This window comes from Tiliqua scincoides, chromosome 2, assembly GCF_035046505.1.
Source record: "Tiliqua scincoides isolate rTilSci1 chromosome 2, rTilSci1.hap2, whole genome shotgun sequence".
Classification (NCBI taxonomy): domain Eukaryota; kingdom Metazoa; phylum Chordata; class Lepidosauria; order Squamata; family Scincidae; genus Tiliqua; species Tiliqua scincoides.
The window spans coordinates 187,105,845-187,122,059 of record NC_089822.1 but is presented as its reverse complement, the minus strand read 5'-3'; the positions used below and the strand labels follow the sequence as shown (position 1 = coordinate 187,122,059).

The 16,215-nt window shown below is 40.4% G+C and overlaps 1 protein-coding gene across 1 annotated transcript; it reads right to left on the bottom strand.

Moving 5' to 3' along the window:
• Positions 1 to 706: 706 nt before the first annotated feature.
• UBE2B (ubiquitin conjugating enzyme E2 B) lies at positions 707 to 15,954 on the bottom strand. The gene is made up of 6 exons (XM_066613374.1): positions 15,750 to 15,954; positions 10,565 to 10,645; positions 9,929 to 9,954; positions 6,818 to 6,907; positions 3,384 to 3,472; positions 707 to 2,918 (listed from the first exon to the last, which is right to left on the bottom strand). Exons 1-6 carry the CDS (start codon positions 15,791 to 15,793, stop codon positions 2,790 to 2,792), a joined length of 459 nt encoding a protein of 152 aa, XP_066469471.1. The 5' UTR covers positions 15,794 to 15,954; the 3' UTR covers positions 707 to 2,789.
• Between the last annotated feature and the right edge of the window lie 261 nt (positions 15,955 to 16,215).

Below are 16,215 nucleotides of genomic sequence, written 5' to 3'. Positions count from 1 at the left end.
ATTGTAAACAGTAGGCTCTTGTGACTGAATTTAGGTCAATGACAGCTTCCAGTAGGAAACACTAAATTCTCCTTATTTTGGCAGAGCATTCTAATAGTCAGTAAAATAGTAAATCAACGAAAGCATTTTACACAGCTTTGAATTACTTGGAAGCATTTCAGAGATATTTCTTATAAAGATACCTCCTCACCTAATTTGAAGAAAATATGTAAATTTCTGGTATTTTCACACTGATCATGAATGTGGTCCAGAGTAGGTACCTTATAGTAATCTTCCATGCAGCCCAATCCTAACTTGCACTGGAACAGGCAGGCTGACTGGCCTGCGTCATATCCAGTGCAAATTTTGTGCCGGCTGGAGTGCAACTCAAGGTAAGGGAATATTTTACCCCTTACCATGTTGCGTACCAGCCATCCCTATGGAACTACTAGAATCTGTGCCAGGGAATGCGCTGGTGCAAATCCGAGCAGCTCTTGTAAGGCCCTCCCACACCCTGTGCTGCTGCAAATTTACTAGGACTGGATCTGGTGCAGGCCTAGCCTGCTCATGAGTCCTCACAAAAGTGCTTTTTGGAACATTAGCAACACTCTTAGGCTGGTGCAGGAAGCCTGCACCGGCCTATCAGCTACTTAGGATTGTGCCCTTAATGTTACTAGAAAGTGGATGAACCAAAATGTAAATTCCCCTGTCAATAATTCAACAGCAAGACATCAGAGAAATTTATTCATTAGAACCCTGTAATTTCTCTCCATAGTCTGATTTCAATTTAGATTTCTCGAGCATTACTAGACCTAATTGTTAGAATGAAGTTTCAACTGTCAATTTGAACTAGGCCTCCCCCCCATTTCAAAGCAGAAGCTTAGTTTTCTGAAAATTAACTGCATTGAAGTGAATAGAAATAGATTTTGTGATTGTTAAATATGTACACACAAAACATGCAATGAAGAATTTGTATAGCTAAAATATAGGTCAGAAGTGTGCAGCAGAGGTAGCATTTGCAGCTTCCCAGACATGCTCTCTGACCAGTGGCCAAAACATCGACGACCCCTGTAGTGTTAGGCCTAGAGCAAAGGTTCTCAAACTTGTTGGGGCGGTAGCACCCTTGGAACCAGGATGTGAATAATGGTGAATGAGATGTGAAATGTACCATGGGGTGATGGCATCACCAGAGGGGGGGGGGGTAATTTGTATCTAGGCCCAGTCTCATAAATGGGGTCTAGGAGGGGACCCAGACATTTCCTGGGATCTTACATTTTCTGATCTCACCTGAACTCCCTGTGTGTGTGGGATGCTGGACATGCAGTGGCAGCTGCTACCACAAGCTGTATCTGCTGGGCTAAGGAATGCATACACGCCACTCAATACAGTGTCAAATCTGGGAGGAAACCAGCCTGCTACAGTAGCTCATTGGTTTGTGGGTCCACTAACCAGGAAGGAGTGTATAGGAGTATACCAGGAAGCTCAGTGACACTGCTGCAGAAGTAAGTTTTGATACATTTTTCATTCTAGTGTGAGCAGAAATAACTTTCTGCAATAATTTTCTGTATTTAAGATTTTAGACAGGTGTAAGAGTGTGTTTGTTTTTTGTATTACTATAGCTGCAGGCAGGTAGACCTGGGCTCTACTTTTCTGATTGTTGCCACCCCCCTGCCCTTTTGCTTCCTCCCCACCCTCTCATCACCCTCCCCTGCTCTGTATCACCTCTCCCCACCCCTTTGGTAAGGGGCCCAAATGAAAATTTGTACTCCCTGATAAAATTCCTCTCAGAAGCTCTGCCACCATTCACTTCCTGGTTTCAAGGCCTACCATGAGCTTCTAAGCAGCAGTAAGATGGTCAGGGATGGGTTTTCATAATGTGTGGTTTTCACGTGCCACACTGAGTCTCCTGCTGCTGTTGGAAGGCTCACACTGCAGTCTCACTACTGGGCAACGGGTGGCCCATGATGGCCCAGTAAGTGCCTCGTACAGAATGGGAACTGCTGGCCTAGAGGTTTGGGTATGGAAATTTGGGTTCAAAATGTCACTCAAAACATGATGCTCACTAGATATCCACAGACAAGCTTCTGTCAGTGCAACCAGATTGTTGGAAGTAGCTGCTGATCTTTCTGCCTGAACTTCAAAGCAGAATGCCACAATATGTAAACACTGAAATCTAATATGAAATACTTCCGTCACATGAAAGTGTCAACTGAAAGATTATTCCTATGTTGAAATTCAGAACTGTTTTACTTAGGCAGATTTTAGATTGCATGCTAAAAGGCATCTTACTGCCTGGAGATGGAATTATGTAACAAAACTGCATGCAAGAGATCTGGGAGCCCATGGAAAGAAAACTGAAAGAAGTGACAGAAAAATGTCTTGCACTGAGGTTGTGTATTTCAGCTTTACATGAAATTTTATATATAAAACTCTGTTAAGTGATTTTTTCCAATTTAAAAATCTAAAGAATTCAAAAATAAGGCATTCAATATTTTGAAAAAGTACAGATTTACAAAATATGTATATTCTGTCATGAAAACTTCACACCAACATTATACACTTTGAAAAAAATACAAACAGGATATATTACAAATTTATGTAGCAATAACTTAGGTCATAACATGCAATAAAAAGTACATTAATCAAGGTACACAAGCTTTTAGAGTTTTGCAACTGAAGGGCTTATTTTTGCAAACACATTTGTATGCAAGTCAAAACGTGGCACTTGAGAAATTCTGGTAGCATTTCCTATCGTGAGTTAAATTGTACATGATGATTATGAAGACGTGGGTTAATGAAGTTGCCATTTCTTATGAATCATTCCAACTTTGTTCAACAATAGCTGAAACTCTTTTTTCATATTCACGTTTGTTTTCCTGATAAAGTTGTGCAGCCTGACTATTGGCAGGACTATTTGGGTTGGGTTCATCAAGCAGCGACTGAAGGCAGAGGAAGAAGACAAAGAAAGATGTGAACTGATATTACCATAATCAAAAGTTTAAAATCTAACCAAAAACAGAATACACCTGAGGTACAGAACTAGACCAAGCCCTGAATTTGCAACCTAAGTCTTTAGAGAAAACAAAAATCCCCCAAACCACTTCAGTCCTCACACCTGTAATTAAACTGTCTTAACCCCACTGATGTGAAAGGGGAACACACACAAAATGTATGTATTCCGTTACAGGTGGCTTATAGAGAAGTTTCTTTGACACAAGTCTAAGTCAAGTACTCATTCTACATGGAGTATTGCAGCTACGCTGATACAGTGAAGAAAAAAATAATAAACTGAATCTTTTCTCACAAGTATTTTTGGAAAACATTATACCAATTGGACAGTCAGAAATGACTAGAAATAGTTCATTTGATGTTCAAATGTTCTGCATTTGATGTTGCAAAGTTACCTGAATTGAGGTTAAAATAGATGAAACGTCATATGTTGGACTCCAGCGATTCTGAAGGATATCTAAACATATGCTACCATCTGCGTATACTAAAACAAGAAAGAGGTTTTAAAGTTATGCCGCTGTTTTTAAAGTTAACCACAGCTGAATACCGAGGATGCGATTCTATATAATTTTCTTAATGTAAGCCCCAATCAACAAAGGGGCTTACATCCAAGAGGACATGTATAGGATTGGCATTGCATATAAATGAACCCATGAAATAGTTCTCCCACCCTCCCCCTGAAGTTCCACATTTCAATTCATATTCATCATAACAATTTTCTGCAAAGGCTGCATTTATGAGCATATACTGTAGAGTTGGATTCAGAGGGCTGAAATACAGTTAGTTCTTGTTATCCACTAGGGTTAGGTTCCTGGAAAACCTAGTAGATACCAAATTATAGCAGATACTGAGTTTACTGAGCCTGTGGGAAAAATGGGGTCAAGCTCCAAGAGACCCTCTTCCCCATACACTCTATGAACTTTATGAAGCCGAATCTTAACTTGAAGTCTATGGGGCTAGGTCAGGGCTCTTCAAACTGGGGCATCATGATGCAGCAGCCAGAGAGCCCTGGCCACTTACCCCTTAAGGGGTGGGGCAGGTGAAAGTGAATCGATTGTGCTTCACTTCTGCAAAACTGGAAGTGGAGCCCAATCGCTGCACTTTTACATTTTAAGCTACAGGGAGCCCTGCACACCCAACAAGCTGCTGCAGGAACTGGTGAGTACATCCCAGTCCCTGCAGCCCCCTTAGCAATGTGATCCTGGGGATTGCATTGCTGCCTCCCCCTGCCCCTGCAAGAACTTACTGCGATTCAAACTCTCCCTGAGTTTTTCTGAGTTTTACTGCAATTCAAGCTCCCTGAGAGTTTGAAAACAGCTGGGCTAGGTGATAGCAAGGGCTCATCAACACATCCAGTATCTGATGTTTCCTTCTCTGTGCTGGATATCCCTCAATGTGTTAAAGATTGGTGGTGATGGCTATTTCTCTGTGCTGGCTATCCCTCAACTCACTGAAGGTTGCTGGCCTAAGAATGAAGCCCCAAAGTTTAGCACGGGGAAAGAGGATGCTTCACCCATCGTCCTCTACCCATCTCTTGGCTCCTTCTTTATCTTGCCCCAGCTCCAAAGCAGCCCTTAGGTAGCCTTCCAGTGACATCTTATTATCAGCCTGTCATCATCACCAGGGTTGAATTAGCAGATGACAAGAACCGAGTTGCAGATAAAGAGGTAGGTGGCAATTCTGCCCCCCCCCCCCCGCAGATAAGCAAATCCACTGATAGCAGATTCACATATAAAGAGAACCGACTATACCACTTATGGAACAATATTTATCCACCTCCCTCCTCCATGCTGCAGGTCCACTGCCCCTTGTAAGACCAATCTCAAGTGTCACGAGACCCTTAGGAATAGTGTGAGATGTTGGGGTGGGGCTGCCAAGGGAAGGAGAAAGTTGAAATCACACCCCTCTTATGCAAGTGAAAATGCTGTTCTGCTTATGCAAACTCACCTCCAGGCCCAATCCACTTACTCAGAAGTAAGTCTTCCTGCATTGCGGGGCTTGCTTTTAAGTAAACAAATACAGGCTTGGGTTGCACAACACATTTCCAAGAACAGCCACTTTCTCAGATAAGTTTTCAACCATTGCAAAACCCGCAGTTAGCCACGTGCAACTGCAAATTCAGATGCCACCTCAACAATTCACTTTGTGCAAGAGGAAAAGTAGAGTTTAAAGTTACTTCCCCAAATTTACAATTAGTAAGCATTTCTCTATATTGTTTGGTAGTTAGATATGTAGTTGAAGACCTATGGTGCTTCCAAAACAGATTCAAGAGAATTGTATGATGTGAAGGAGCATAGTGTTCCTAATTTGTAGGAAAACAGGAGTGGGAGAGAGTTATACCTAGCCCGTCTCATAACAATGGGAAAAATAAGTAGCCCACCACCGAGAGAGCTTCTTCATGTGCACGTGTAGGCTTCACACACATAAAGTTGTTCAGTTTTTCTGTTAAGTAGCAGTCCTCCCATAGATTACCTGCCTATAAGCAGACAGAGAGTCTCTTTTTCTAACTCTATGCAATGTCTGGCAGCATTAAGCATCTTAGGCCCACATCCTAACCCACTTTCCAGCACTAGCATAGCAGTGCCAATGGAATGTGTGCTGCATCCTGCAGTTGGGTGTCACTCACAGAGTAAGTAAGGGAAATGTTTGTTCCCTTACCTCAGAGCTGCATTGCCCTTATGTTGGTGCTGGAAAGCGGGTTAGAACTGTGCCCTTAGGAACATTAATATCTCATTCTACCTTGCTCCTGACTTGATGCACAGTAAACTGCCTTTAGAACAGCCTAGGTTGCTGGAAGATGTGAATGGTTTTTATGTACTGAGGTTTGCTTGGAATCAGGGTCTGGTCAAAGAGATTGATTCAGTGCTTGAGAGCATCAGTACTGGCTCCCAGTAAACTAAATTCTCATTCCTTGAAAAAGATACAGCAACGGGCTATGCAGGAAGAAAAAAAACTTGCAAAATGGAAACATGCACACAAGGAGTACAGCTCCAACAGCAACAATGCATTAAATCAGCCTTTCTCAAACTGTGGGTTGGGACCTGATTTCTGGTGGGTCCCAGAGAACCTCCAGTAAAAATATGGGTGATAGAAAAATAATTGATTCAAGTTCTGAGGCTATTCAAAAATCAATTAGCTGCGAATTGCCCTGCAAACAGCTGAGCTCCTGCAGTTTGCAAGCTTTTGTAAATATAGGGAGATAAGTTTGAGTGTCTTTTTCCTGGTGTTTTTTCCCCCAAATCTTTCAATAACAAATAGTGGGGGCAGGCTGGATCACATAACTAAGCTCCTCGATCCTTAAGACTATTCATTAGAACATTCTCATTATGAGAAATGGATCAAGCTTTTTGCAAATAAATTTCTAGATCACCTTTTTTAAAGACTTGTAAAGTTAGGTGGGTCCTGATATACTACTGTTTTAAAGTGGGTCCTGGCGTTAAAACGTTTAAGAACCACTGCATTAAATTAAGGTTTTGGCTTTTGTTAACAGAACAGTATGAGACTTGTAAATTAAGTCATACAAACTTCCCAGAGGCACAAAACATTTTTACAGGACAAGGCAAAAAAATGGATGCAGCTGATCCTGGGAACTCTGGGGGTGTGGTATTTATAAAGACTGTAAAGACTGATTAACTTTTAAACAAGGTTTCTAAATGTGTGTAAAAGTAATTCTGTTAACCAGAAGATGCTTTACTAATCTCTTAGGTTGCAATAACTTGCCTGAGAATAAGCCTCAATGATTTCAATGGGACTTACTTCTGAGTAAATATGGATAGGGTTGCACTGTAAGGTAAGTGTTTATAATTTTGAGTCAGCCAAGAGTACTTACCATTGGGATGAAACATTTTTGACAAAAACCGAACAGTTGGAGGTTTATTTGGATATTCCTCTGAAAACTCAATTATGAGCTTAAAGGTACCTGCACACAAAGGAAAACAGAAGGAAAAAACGTACATGTAATTGCTTTTAAAAGCCAAACATGACATTTTAGATTTGCAGAAATAGGTATGACTAACATCAGGGCCTGCTACTCTAAAAATAATATTAGACTAAGTGTTTATTTTTATTTCAAGTGTAAAACTCTGCAATACACAGCTATGAATAGAAATAACATCAGTATCCTCATAATATCTTAGCAGCCAACTCAGACTACACAACAGAATACCAAACACAAAATAAGATATTTAGATATCAATCTGCATTTTATTTCAGTGTAGTTGTATTTCTGTGGAATTCCAACAGGTGAGAACATAATACTGGTGTGCCCCCTTCAGTCCAAAATGGAGTTCAAAACAACTGTGTCTAGCCAACTTGTTCAGCAATGAAATTTACAAGCTGTAAAATTTTAAGCTGGCATAGATCTGCCTATTATGGTGAATAGCCTTTTCAGACAGAATGTATTTTCTAAATGGAAAGTCTTTACACAGGGCACACAGCCTGAAATTCCATGCTCATGATACGCAACAATCACATGTATACAAAGTCTATGTGCACATTTCACACTACTTCTAACAGAAAATACAGGGAAATGCTTAAAATGCACATCATACTGGTCTAGAGTGAACGCAAAAAAGAGGAGGGGAATTAAGTACAGCTAGAAGGTAAAAATATGCTAAGAGAGGCTAGTTTCAATTTTGTACAGACAACATTTAAAGACCAGTGTTTTCCCAACAAAAATCTTCCTCAGGTCTTTAAATACAGATATAGTTTTCTCTCAATCTCTTTTTGTTTTTTTCTCCAAAGGCGTTCTAGAAGGAAGATCTCAAGCAAGCATTTCGTTTGAAATAAAATATTACATTTTATAGTTCTGAGAAAGATTCTTATAGAAACTTTTATTGATAGGTTTTTTATATTTAACTTTTATACTGGGAATAAATCTTATTTGATAACAGATTAAAGTTTGTCTCTTTTTGTACTTTTATTCAGAGAAGAACATCTCAAAGAAAGCTAAAAGTTGCCAGCATTCTACAAACTAGGCGTCTTTGCTGTACTGAACTTTAGGGTGTTTCTGTCAAAAGCTAATAGAATATTTGTACTAGAGCAGAGGTGGGCAGTCTTTCAACTTCAATGCCTGCACTTGGACTTTTGCGGTTGCCATTTTTTTTGTAATGACAACTAGAGTTTTCTCTGCAGGATTCCATTAGCTTATACACAAGAGCCTCGGGTGTGCTGTATGGCCCAGATATTGTAAACAGCTCACTTGCTTTGCTGAACAAGAATTATCTCCAGGAAGGGAAGTTTTGCAAACCCCCCCCCCCCCACCTTTAGGCCATAAACTGATCAACATACTAATTGGGGTGGAGGAGCTAGCAGGCTTGTAAGAAGTGTGTGAGTTACTAATTTTTGTAGAAATATTTGCAGAGGTCCTACCCATTCCACTTCCTAGTGTGAACCCAGACTATTAAGAACCAAGTATTAATCCAGAACAGCTTCAGAATTTAAACTTAAGATTACAGAAAACACTTGTATGTTTGTCTTAGAGACTCACTTCAATCAATTATGTATTCAAAGGTTTTTTAAAAAATTGCCGCTCATACAGAGTTGAAACAATATTCCCACCCACTCCCCCAGTCTTCAAGACACAACACTTAAGTGGGAGAAATGGATGACTCAAAGTCTGCCTAAACCACCAGCATAATACACAGTTTGGTCATTTTCCTTGGGACAGTTTTATATACAGATCGGTTCAAGAGAATTTCCAGCTGTTTTTATTTGCAGTATCAAAAGATGAATCAGGAAAATGCGCCAAGGACAAAACCAGACAAAGCCAAACAGGCATGAAAAATTTTGGAATCTTTTAAGATGTGAATTAGCTCTTCAAACATGACTCTAACTCAGTAGAGTTAGGTGGCTCTACTGAGTACAGGAGATAACGTGGAGTTTCCAGATCTGATTTTAGATCCAATTTGTGAATGTGAATGTTAGGTTGAGACTGTTTCTTTGCAAAATGTGGGTGAACATCAGCTACCCAGATTCGGAAATTACCAAGCTGTCCACCAACAGTTATGCCTGACCATTCTATTCAGTGCCTTGCTGATGAGCACAGTGGCTGGGATCCAAGAGCTACTGTAAAGGTGACTGGGCGTGAGCACGGCCAATGGAATTTTTGGGAGAGCAACCCCCTTCTGTTTCAAAAACAAATTTGCTATATGTCATTTGGGAATTGTCACTAAAGAAACACAAGTCCAAAGCTCTCTTTGGCATGCACACTTGATTGGGCAGGTCTTTGGATATTAGCTTGTTGCTTCGGGGATTCCATTTTAGACAGATGCTGTTGTCACTGCAGATGAGAGGCAGAAGGAGTTGCAAGGACAAAAAAATGCTTAATAGAACTGGGACGAATGCTTCTTTCCACACTGGAGAAGCAAGCAGCACTTTAGAACTTAAGGAAAGGGCACCTAACACAATTATTACTATCATGCCAAGTTGTCAGTCAAGACTAATTATTGATTAGTTCACAACTCCATATTATGTTTTGGCTTAATTACAGTTAATCAGCGTTAACAACTGATGATCTATACTGGAAGGACATCAGAAGTATATGTGTTTTGCTTGCTTGGCTGCAATTTGGAATGCAATCAGGAACGAAATCAATCACAAGTAGCCCCATCTAAATCAGCAATGCAAGTACACTCAATTCTGTATTTTATTATACAGTCTATTGATATTTCAGTATTGTTATAGTTTAACAATATATAAATTATATTGTCAAATAAATTTAAACACAAATAAGTTGTAATACTTGCCAGTTATTTCCATAAGAATACTGGGCTTTAAAAAATGTATAATATTTGATAAGTACAACATTTTATAGAAAGATCTTTGCTAGTTTTTTGTAAGTTATTGCTGCAGCTGGAATTTTATTATAAATGCATAATCTCAGTCAACTCTGCCTATAGGAACATTATTAAAAGCAAAACAGTGGTGACTAAGAACTTACCATCTTCAAAAGGAGTACCTTCAGGCCTAGAAAGAGAGGGAAATACATTTTTTAAAAAGTGATTTTTAGAATAATTTTTCCTTTGAATGAGGAAGAGAAGCTAATGCAAGAGAATAAATGCAAATAAATAGAAGTATTTCTTATAACGGATTTACCATAACCTAAATTTCATGAAACCTGTAGTAAGGACACTACCCAACAAGCAAGTATATTACTGAAGTTTAATTTTCTGTCTCCAGGTGTTTCAAGTGCACCTGTGTAGCAGAGTTGCAGTTTGAGACAATGCAGTTTGGATTTTCAGCCAAAGTGTTGTTTTATGAAGAAACTGGTATCTTAATGGTAACTTGTTCCATTCTTAATGACAACTTCAATGCTTGCAAATGCTTCATCATTTAAAAAAAATCACAAGAAAGCATGCAAGACAAAAATAAAGCTACGTAATTGTCTCCATGTCTCTTGCTGCACTGTTACTCTGAAAACGTTGGTGTAAGAACTGGCTATCTCTCAACAATCTGTTTCTCAAGGGCTGTTCAGCTGTTTCAGGCTTCTTTAGTCAGCATTTGCACAAGCCCTTCCACTGAGTAAATTACTTAGAACGTATTTATGCTCTTATAATTAAAGAAACTCCTCACTTACCCAAAAATTACTGCATTCCACTGCATTATATTGTTCTCCGATGGTGCACCACTGACACCCACAGGAGGGTCTTCTTGTAATCTAAGAAAATAAGATACATGCATAAAAATCCATAATACACAGGTGTCATTGATGCAGCTTAACAATCAGAATCATACAAGTTATCAAATGTTTCATTAGCTCACTCTTAAAATAATGATAGCCTGTGCTTATATAGCAGAAGGAGGTGGCTAGAAGAGATTTAATCAAACTATCATTACAATAAGGACTCCACAGAATGGACAAAGCAGCAGTATGTGCTTCAATGTTCAGGAGTTGAGCCAGACCACTCAGGATATTCTTTTGAAGGTTTAGATTTACAGAACTGTCTACCAGAGAGACAAAATGGATGCTCAGGTCACCAGCTGGAGATAGCTATATGGAAAAGGTAATTGATCTTTAAATCACAAACATAGTTATATGAAGCACACACAGGAAAAAGTACTGAAAGGAGTACAGATCAGGTAAGTTGATTATATCAGGATACTGCAATGTAGTTAGACTGTGTGGTTCCACTTGGATTGGTGGAATGATCCTATTTGAGTAAGTGTCCTCTGTCACCTCATTTTAACCCAACTCCATATGTTACCTCATTTCAAGAACTCTGAGTACTGAGGCTTCTTTATTTTTTACGTCATTGAATCCCTCAAGCTGGATTATTAACTCCACATCACCTAGCTTTAGTTACAGAAAAGCTGGACAGACAGCATAAACTCCTTCCACGTGGCAGCCATGACCTCTATAATCTTAATTCATCTGCCTTCCTTTATCTTTGCCACATAGTTAAGTCACTATTATACAGGAATATTCTCACTAGCGTGCTTGTAACATTTTGTGTAAGGAGGAGGAGAAGATTTGAGCCACAGGCCTTTTATTTAGAATATTTACAACCCACTTTTCATCAAGAAGTTCTCAAAGTGGTTGATAGCAAGTGGAGCAAGAAAGTGCTTTCCACAGGGCTAAAATCTAAAAGAGACAGTGGAGATACCCACAAACATCCACGGGGAGGGATGCCATTCTAGAATGAATAAAACATTAAACAGGTATATGCTAACTGGGTAAGAGGCACTCTTTCAAGTGGGTGCTCCTCTTTTTAGCAGGGGGAGAGTAACTAGCCCACCTCACCCCAGCAGTGTCTTTTCTAGTGGCTGTCTGCCAGTGTTCTTTTGCATCTTTTTAGATTGTGAGCCCTTTTGGGACAGGGAGCCATTAGTTATTTGATTTTTTTTCTCTGTAAACTGCTTTGTGAACTTTTAGTTGAAAAGCGGTATATAAATACTGTTATATTTAATAATAATAATTTAATAATTATGTTAATAATAATAATAATAATAATAATAATAATAATAATAATAATATGAAATGATTCATTTCTATTTCTTAATTCTTGAGATGAGAGCATTTGCAACAAAGTGACACTGGCCATGACAGCAGATTAGCAACCTACTGTTGTCAGCCACCAGTTCTTTGCCTCAGAACTATCCTGCTTTTAGAAGCTATGTTATTCAAGCATGGTCAGTTCAACCATTTGCATGTCAACAGCACCTAAAACCTTGGCTGGAGAGCAAAAGGAACGTGACTTCTTGCTACATGATAGCCAGCGTGCACAACTGTGCCCCAGCCTATGTATTAAGCCCCATGTGCAGTTCAGAGATAGTCTTAGTAATTAAAAGTTCATAAACACCACGCTGAGAAAAGCCTTTAGCTAGGGAGATTTTGTAGCTCAAATTGGGATTCCATATGCAAACAAGAGTAAATGAAGGCCAGAGGATAGACACACACACACCTCCCTCCCCCCATTTACTATTATGTCAGCCTAAATGAAAAAAGAAACTCAACCACAATGTACTTTCATCATTAACTTGGATATAGATGCTTAAAGGAGTGAATAATACTGATAGAGGACATTTAAATGCACAATGAGCTTCGTATACATTATATAAGAAACATTTGAGGTGAACTTTGACCTGGGAATTTTCTGGCCATCCTATGGACTGCTAAACCAGCTATCTAGAACATAATTTGCAGTAAATGCATTCCAATTCTATATTTGTATTTTTCCTATTCAGGGTTTAGAATGTCGTCTTTACTGGTAACCCAACAAAGTTATTCCTTGTCATAGAAACAGGGCTTGTCTAGGCTGGCGATTCCTTATAGAAATTTATATTTAATAACCTCACTTTGGATGAACTGTCTTAAGTCACATAGTCACATCCAGATAAAACCTAATGAATTAAATGTGATATAAATAGCCAAATAATAATGAAAAACTTTATAGCCTGTAACTTATTTTCCAAAATATTTCCCCTATGGTAATTTGAATGTTTTGAAGATGAGAAATAAATACTGCTCCAGGAAATAACAGAGGCTTTTAAGGCTGCTGCACATTCAATTTCTCACAATTAAAAAAAAAACAATTGTTTACTGGTTTTTCACCACAACACTTGCAAACAAAGTTAACAGATGAGGAAAGTTACTTAAAGCAAGTCTTTTAGTAACTCACGAAAACAAATGATAATACCTTGAAATGCAGAACATAACGTTTCAGACTGCTGCAATGAGCTTTTGGAAGTGCCTCTGTGGGCATGTCAATATGGCAAAGAAACAACGGTTGCTGTAGTTTTGAGAGGACAGAACTATAATGTATTTGGCTCACTGATAAAATATTCAAAATAATATATACAGTACTGGGGATTTAAACATTTCTAGTATGTTCTGAACAATGCATCATTGAAACAGCAAAACAGAATTCAACTTTCACTAGAGATAATGAAGCTAACTGAAAACTATATACTAGTAATATATATGTTGTATAGGTCCAAATTTGTGAACGTTAGCTCCCCATGGCCTCTGAGGAGGATAAGATGCATTGAGACACATTCAAAAATAAAGTTAATAGAGAAATCCTGAAACTTAAAGCTTTTCTCTTGAGTTTTTCCAGCCGTATCAAATAGTTTATTAAAACTACACAGTTTTAAGATCTGGGTGCCAGAGGAAACCCAATCTGAGCAAACTCTATAAGTGTATAGAGATGTCTAATGCTAACTTATTTATTCTCAACATACTTGTTTCTACATCCTATTTATTTTAATGGTGTATCTTCTCAAAAAAAATCAATCAGCTTCATAGCTTTGCACAATGCTGCACATGGAACTGTGATACTGACAATGTAAGCACTAACTCATTTTGCTGAGTTGGCATAACCATGTTTGCCATATCGATGCAAGCCAACTATCTGCAATCCTGTGCTGATTCAGCAGCCAGTGCATCCCATCCTAAAAAATCCTTAAGTCCATTTGTCTTTCTTCCTCTATGCATTCCAATCTAAAACAAAGTTTGACACCCTGCAGCTTACCTCCTGACTAAGCAGTTAACATTACAAGGAAACTCACAATATTAACATAGCGACCCAAACTTTACTCAATTGTTGAATTTACACACAGATATTTTATAGGAGCTGTACACTGTTTCCCTGCTAATCCATCTGCATTGCCAGGAAAGACATTTGGGATAGGATGTCTTTCTTGGCAGCCTGCTTGAGAAAATGGCCATTATTTTGCCAGCCTCAGCATAACCCCCTCTGATGCCTCCAGATGTCAGTAATAGCCAAGAGGAAAAGAAAAAAACCCAAACAAACAAAGTGATGATAGGAAGTAGCTCTAAACAAACACAGAAACTCTACAAGCTTCCCTTACAACAGAGGCAAACTAGTGATTCCCTTGAACAAAATTTTTCTTTGTATCATAGTTGAAAGTGTGTTTATTACAGTCACTTAAGAGAGCTAGCTTTTTCTGTATATTAAGAAAACAGCTGGCCAAAAAGCTAAACCACCACAAACAGCCACCCTATTCTACTCTTCACAATTTCCAACTCAATACCAGTTATGGAATTCAGAAACCACTCTTTCAAAAGGTTTACATTCCAGAAAGGAGAGCTAGATATTAATTCCTCCTTCCATAAGCAAAAGGGGACAAAGCAAAGTGGATTCCAAATACACAGAAACTACTTGGGAGCAGATACTTAGGGATTAAACAATTCCGCATGGTCAAGGGAAGTAATGGACACTAATCAAGAAGGAGTTTTATTTACAGCATTACTGTTGACTCATAAGGTAACATGAGGATTTGACAATAGTGTCTTTATTTTGACTATACTGACAAGACAGTCTAAGATCAGAGGATGGGTGTGTGTCATGTAACCCTATTAAGCTTGAAATAAGGAAGTTTGAATTTTATACAGGTTTTGCCATCCATCATCTCCTGCCCTTTGCTAATCAACTTTGCTAGTCATTTCCCAGGCACAAAGTTTATCGTGGTTTTTATGGATCAACTCCAAGACCCAAATCTAGTTTTGAGAAGTCAACAAAATGTGTTTTTAACCTTTGATCTTCCCAGACAGCAAACCCCAAAGGCTCTCTGGGTTCCAGACAGTGAGCAACAGCAAAGGAGGAGAGAAATCTGATTAATTTTTTTTTAAAGCTGAAGATTTGCCACTGTTCCCAAGTTAACACCCCATCCCAAACCAATGGGTATTGTTGGCCATTTCGCTCATCCAGAGGTGCCCCACTCACCTGCACATCTTGACAGGTTCAGAGCCCATTTCAATTCAACTCACTTTTACCAACAAGATACAAGAGGCTGTCATCAGGGTATCAAAGGAGAACTCCCCCCAGAGTGTCCCCAAAAGGGTTCTTTGGAGTATAAAGGGGGGGATGCGAGGGGGGAAAACAACCACCCCTTATAAAGCCTTTTGTCTAGCACAGTCCTCTTCAGGCTTCTTACAGATGGTCAGTGTATCCTAGAGAGGAGGAGGAGGAAGAGCTGCAGCCCAGGTGTGAGCAACAAGCGCAGCCTGGAGGGTGGGGAGTGCCTGGGAGCCCCTGAACTCTTTGTCCTCTTCCTAGTTTGTCCTCCTACTAGCTGGAGAAACCTCCTCCTTCCCCACACAGGGGGAGACCCCTTCTCCTCTCCCCCCCCAATTTGGCAAGGAGAGAGAGGGCAGTGGGGCTGCCACAAGGCACCCCCAAAGGGAAGGGGCCCCCCGAGGAAGGGGGGGCAAACCCCAGCCTGGACCCAGAGCAGGGGTTGGGGGAGGCAGCGTGGCCCTGGGAACAGCCGCCTTCAGGAGGGGGGAGAGAAGCACTCACCTCTTGAAGTCTCTCATTAGCCTCCGCCTGGCTGGAGTAGACATGACTCAGCTCCGCTTGTGGCAAAGCAATCCCCGTCCCCAAATTGTCCTGACGGCGCTGGCAACGCGGCCGTGTCTCCCTCCGCCGCCTCCTCCTGCCCCGCCGCTGCTTCACAAACAACTCCGCAATGGCGTCTCCCTCCGCCGCTGAGGGAGGGAACCAGCCACCCTTCGCGACTGTACCACTGCGCTTGCCTGGGCGGGGGCCCGAGAACGCCCTAGGAATGTACCACGGCGCCTGCGTGTGCGGGGGGGACGGCGGAGGAGCGCTTTGGAACGCCTTGTGGTGGTGGAGGGGAGGGGATCCTTTGCACACACTCCCCCCCGCCCCGCAGGTTCCAGGAGCCCTTGGGGAAGAGCAGAGGCTCTCATGCAGGTGACGGCATCTCTGGGCCTGAGGGTGGGGAGGAGAAGAGGCACTGCGG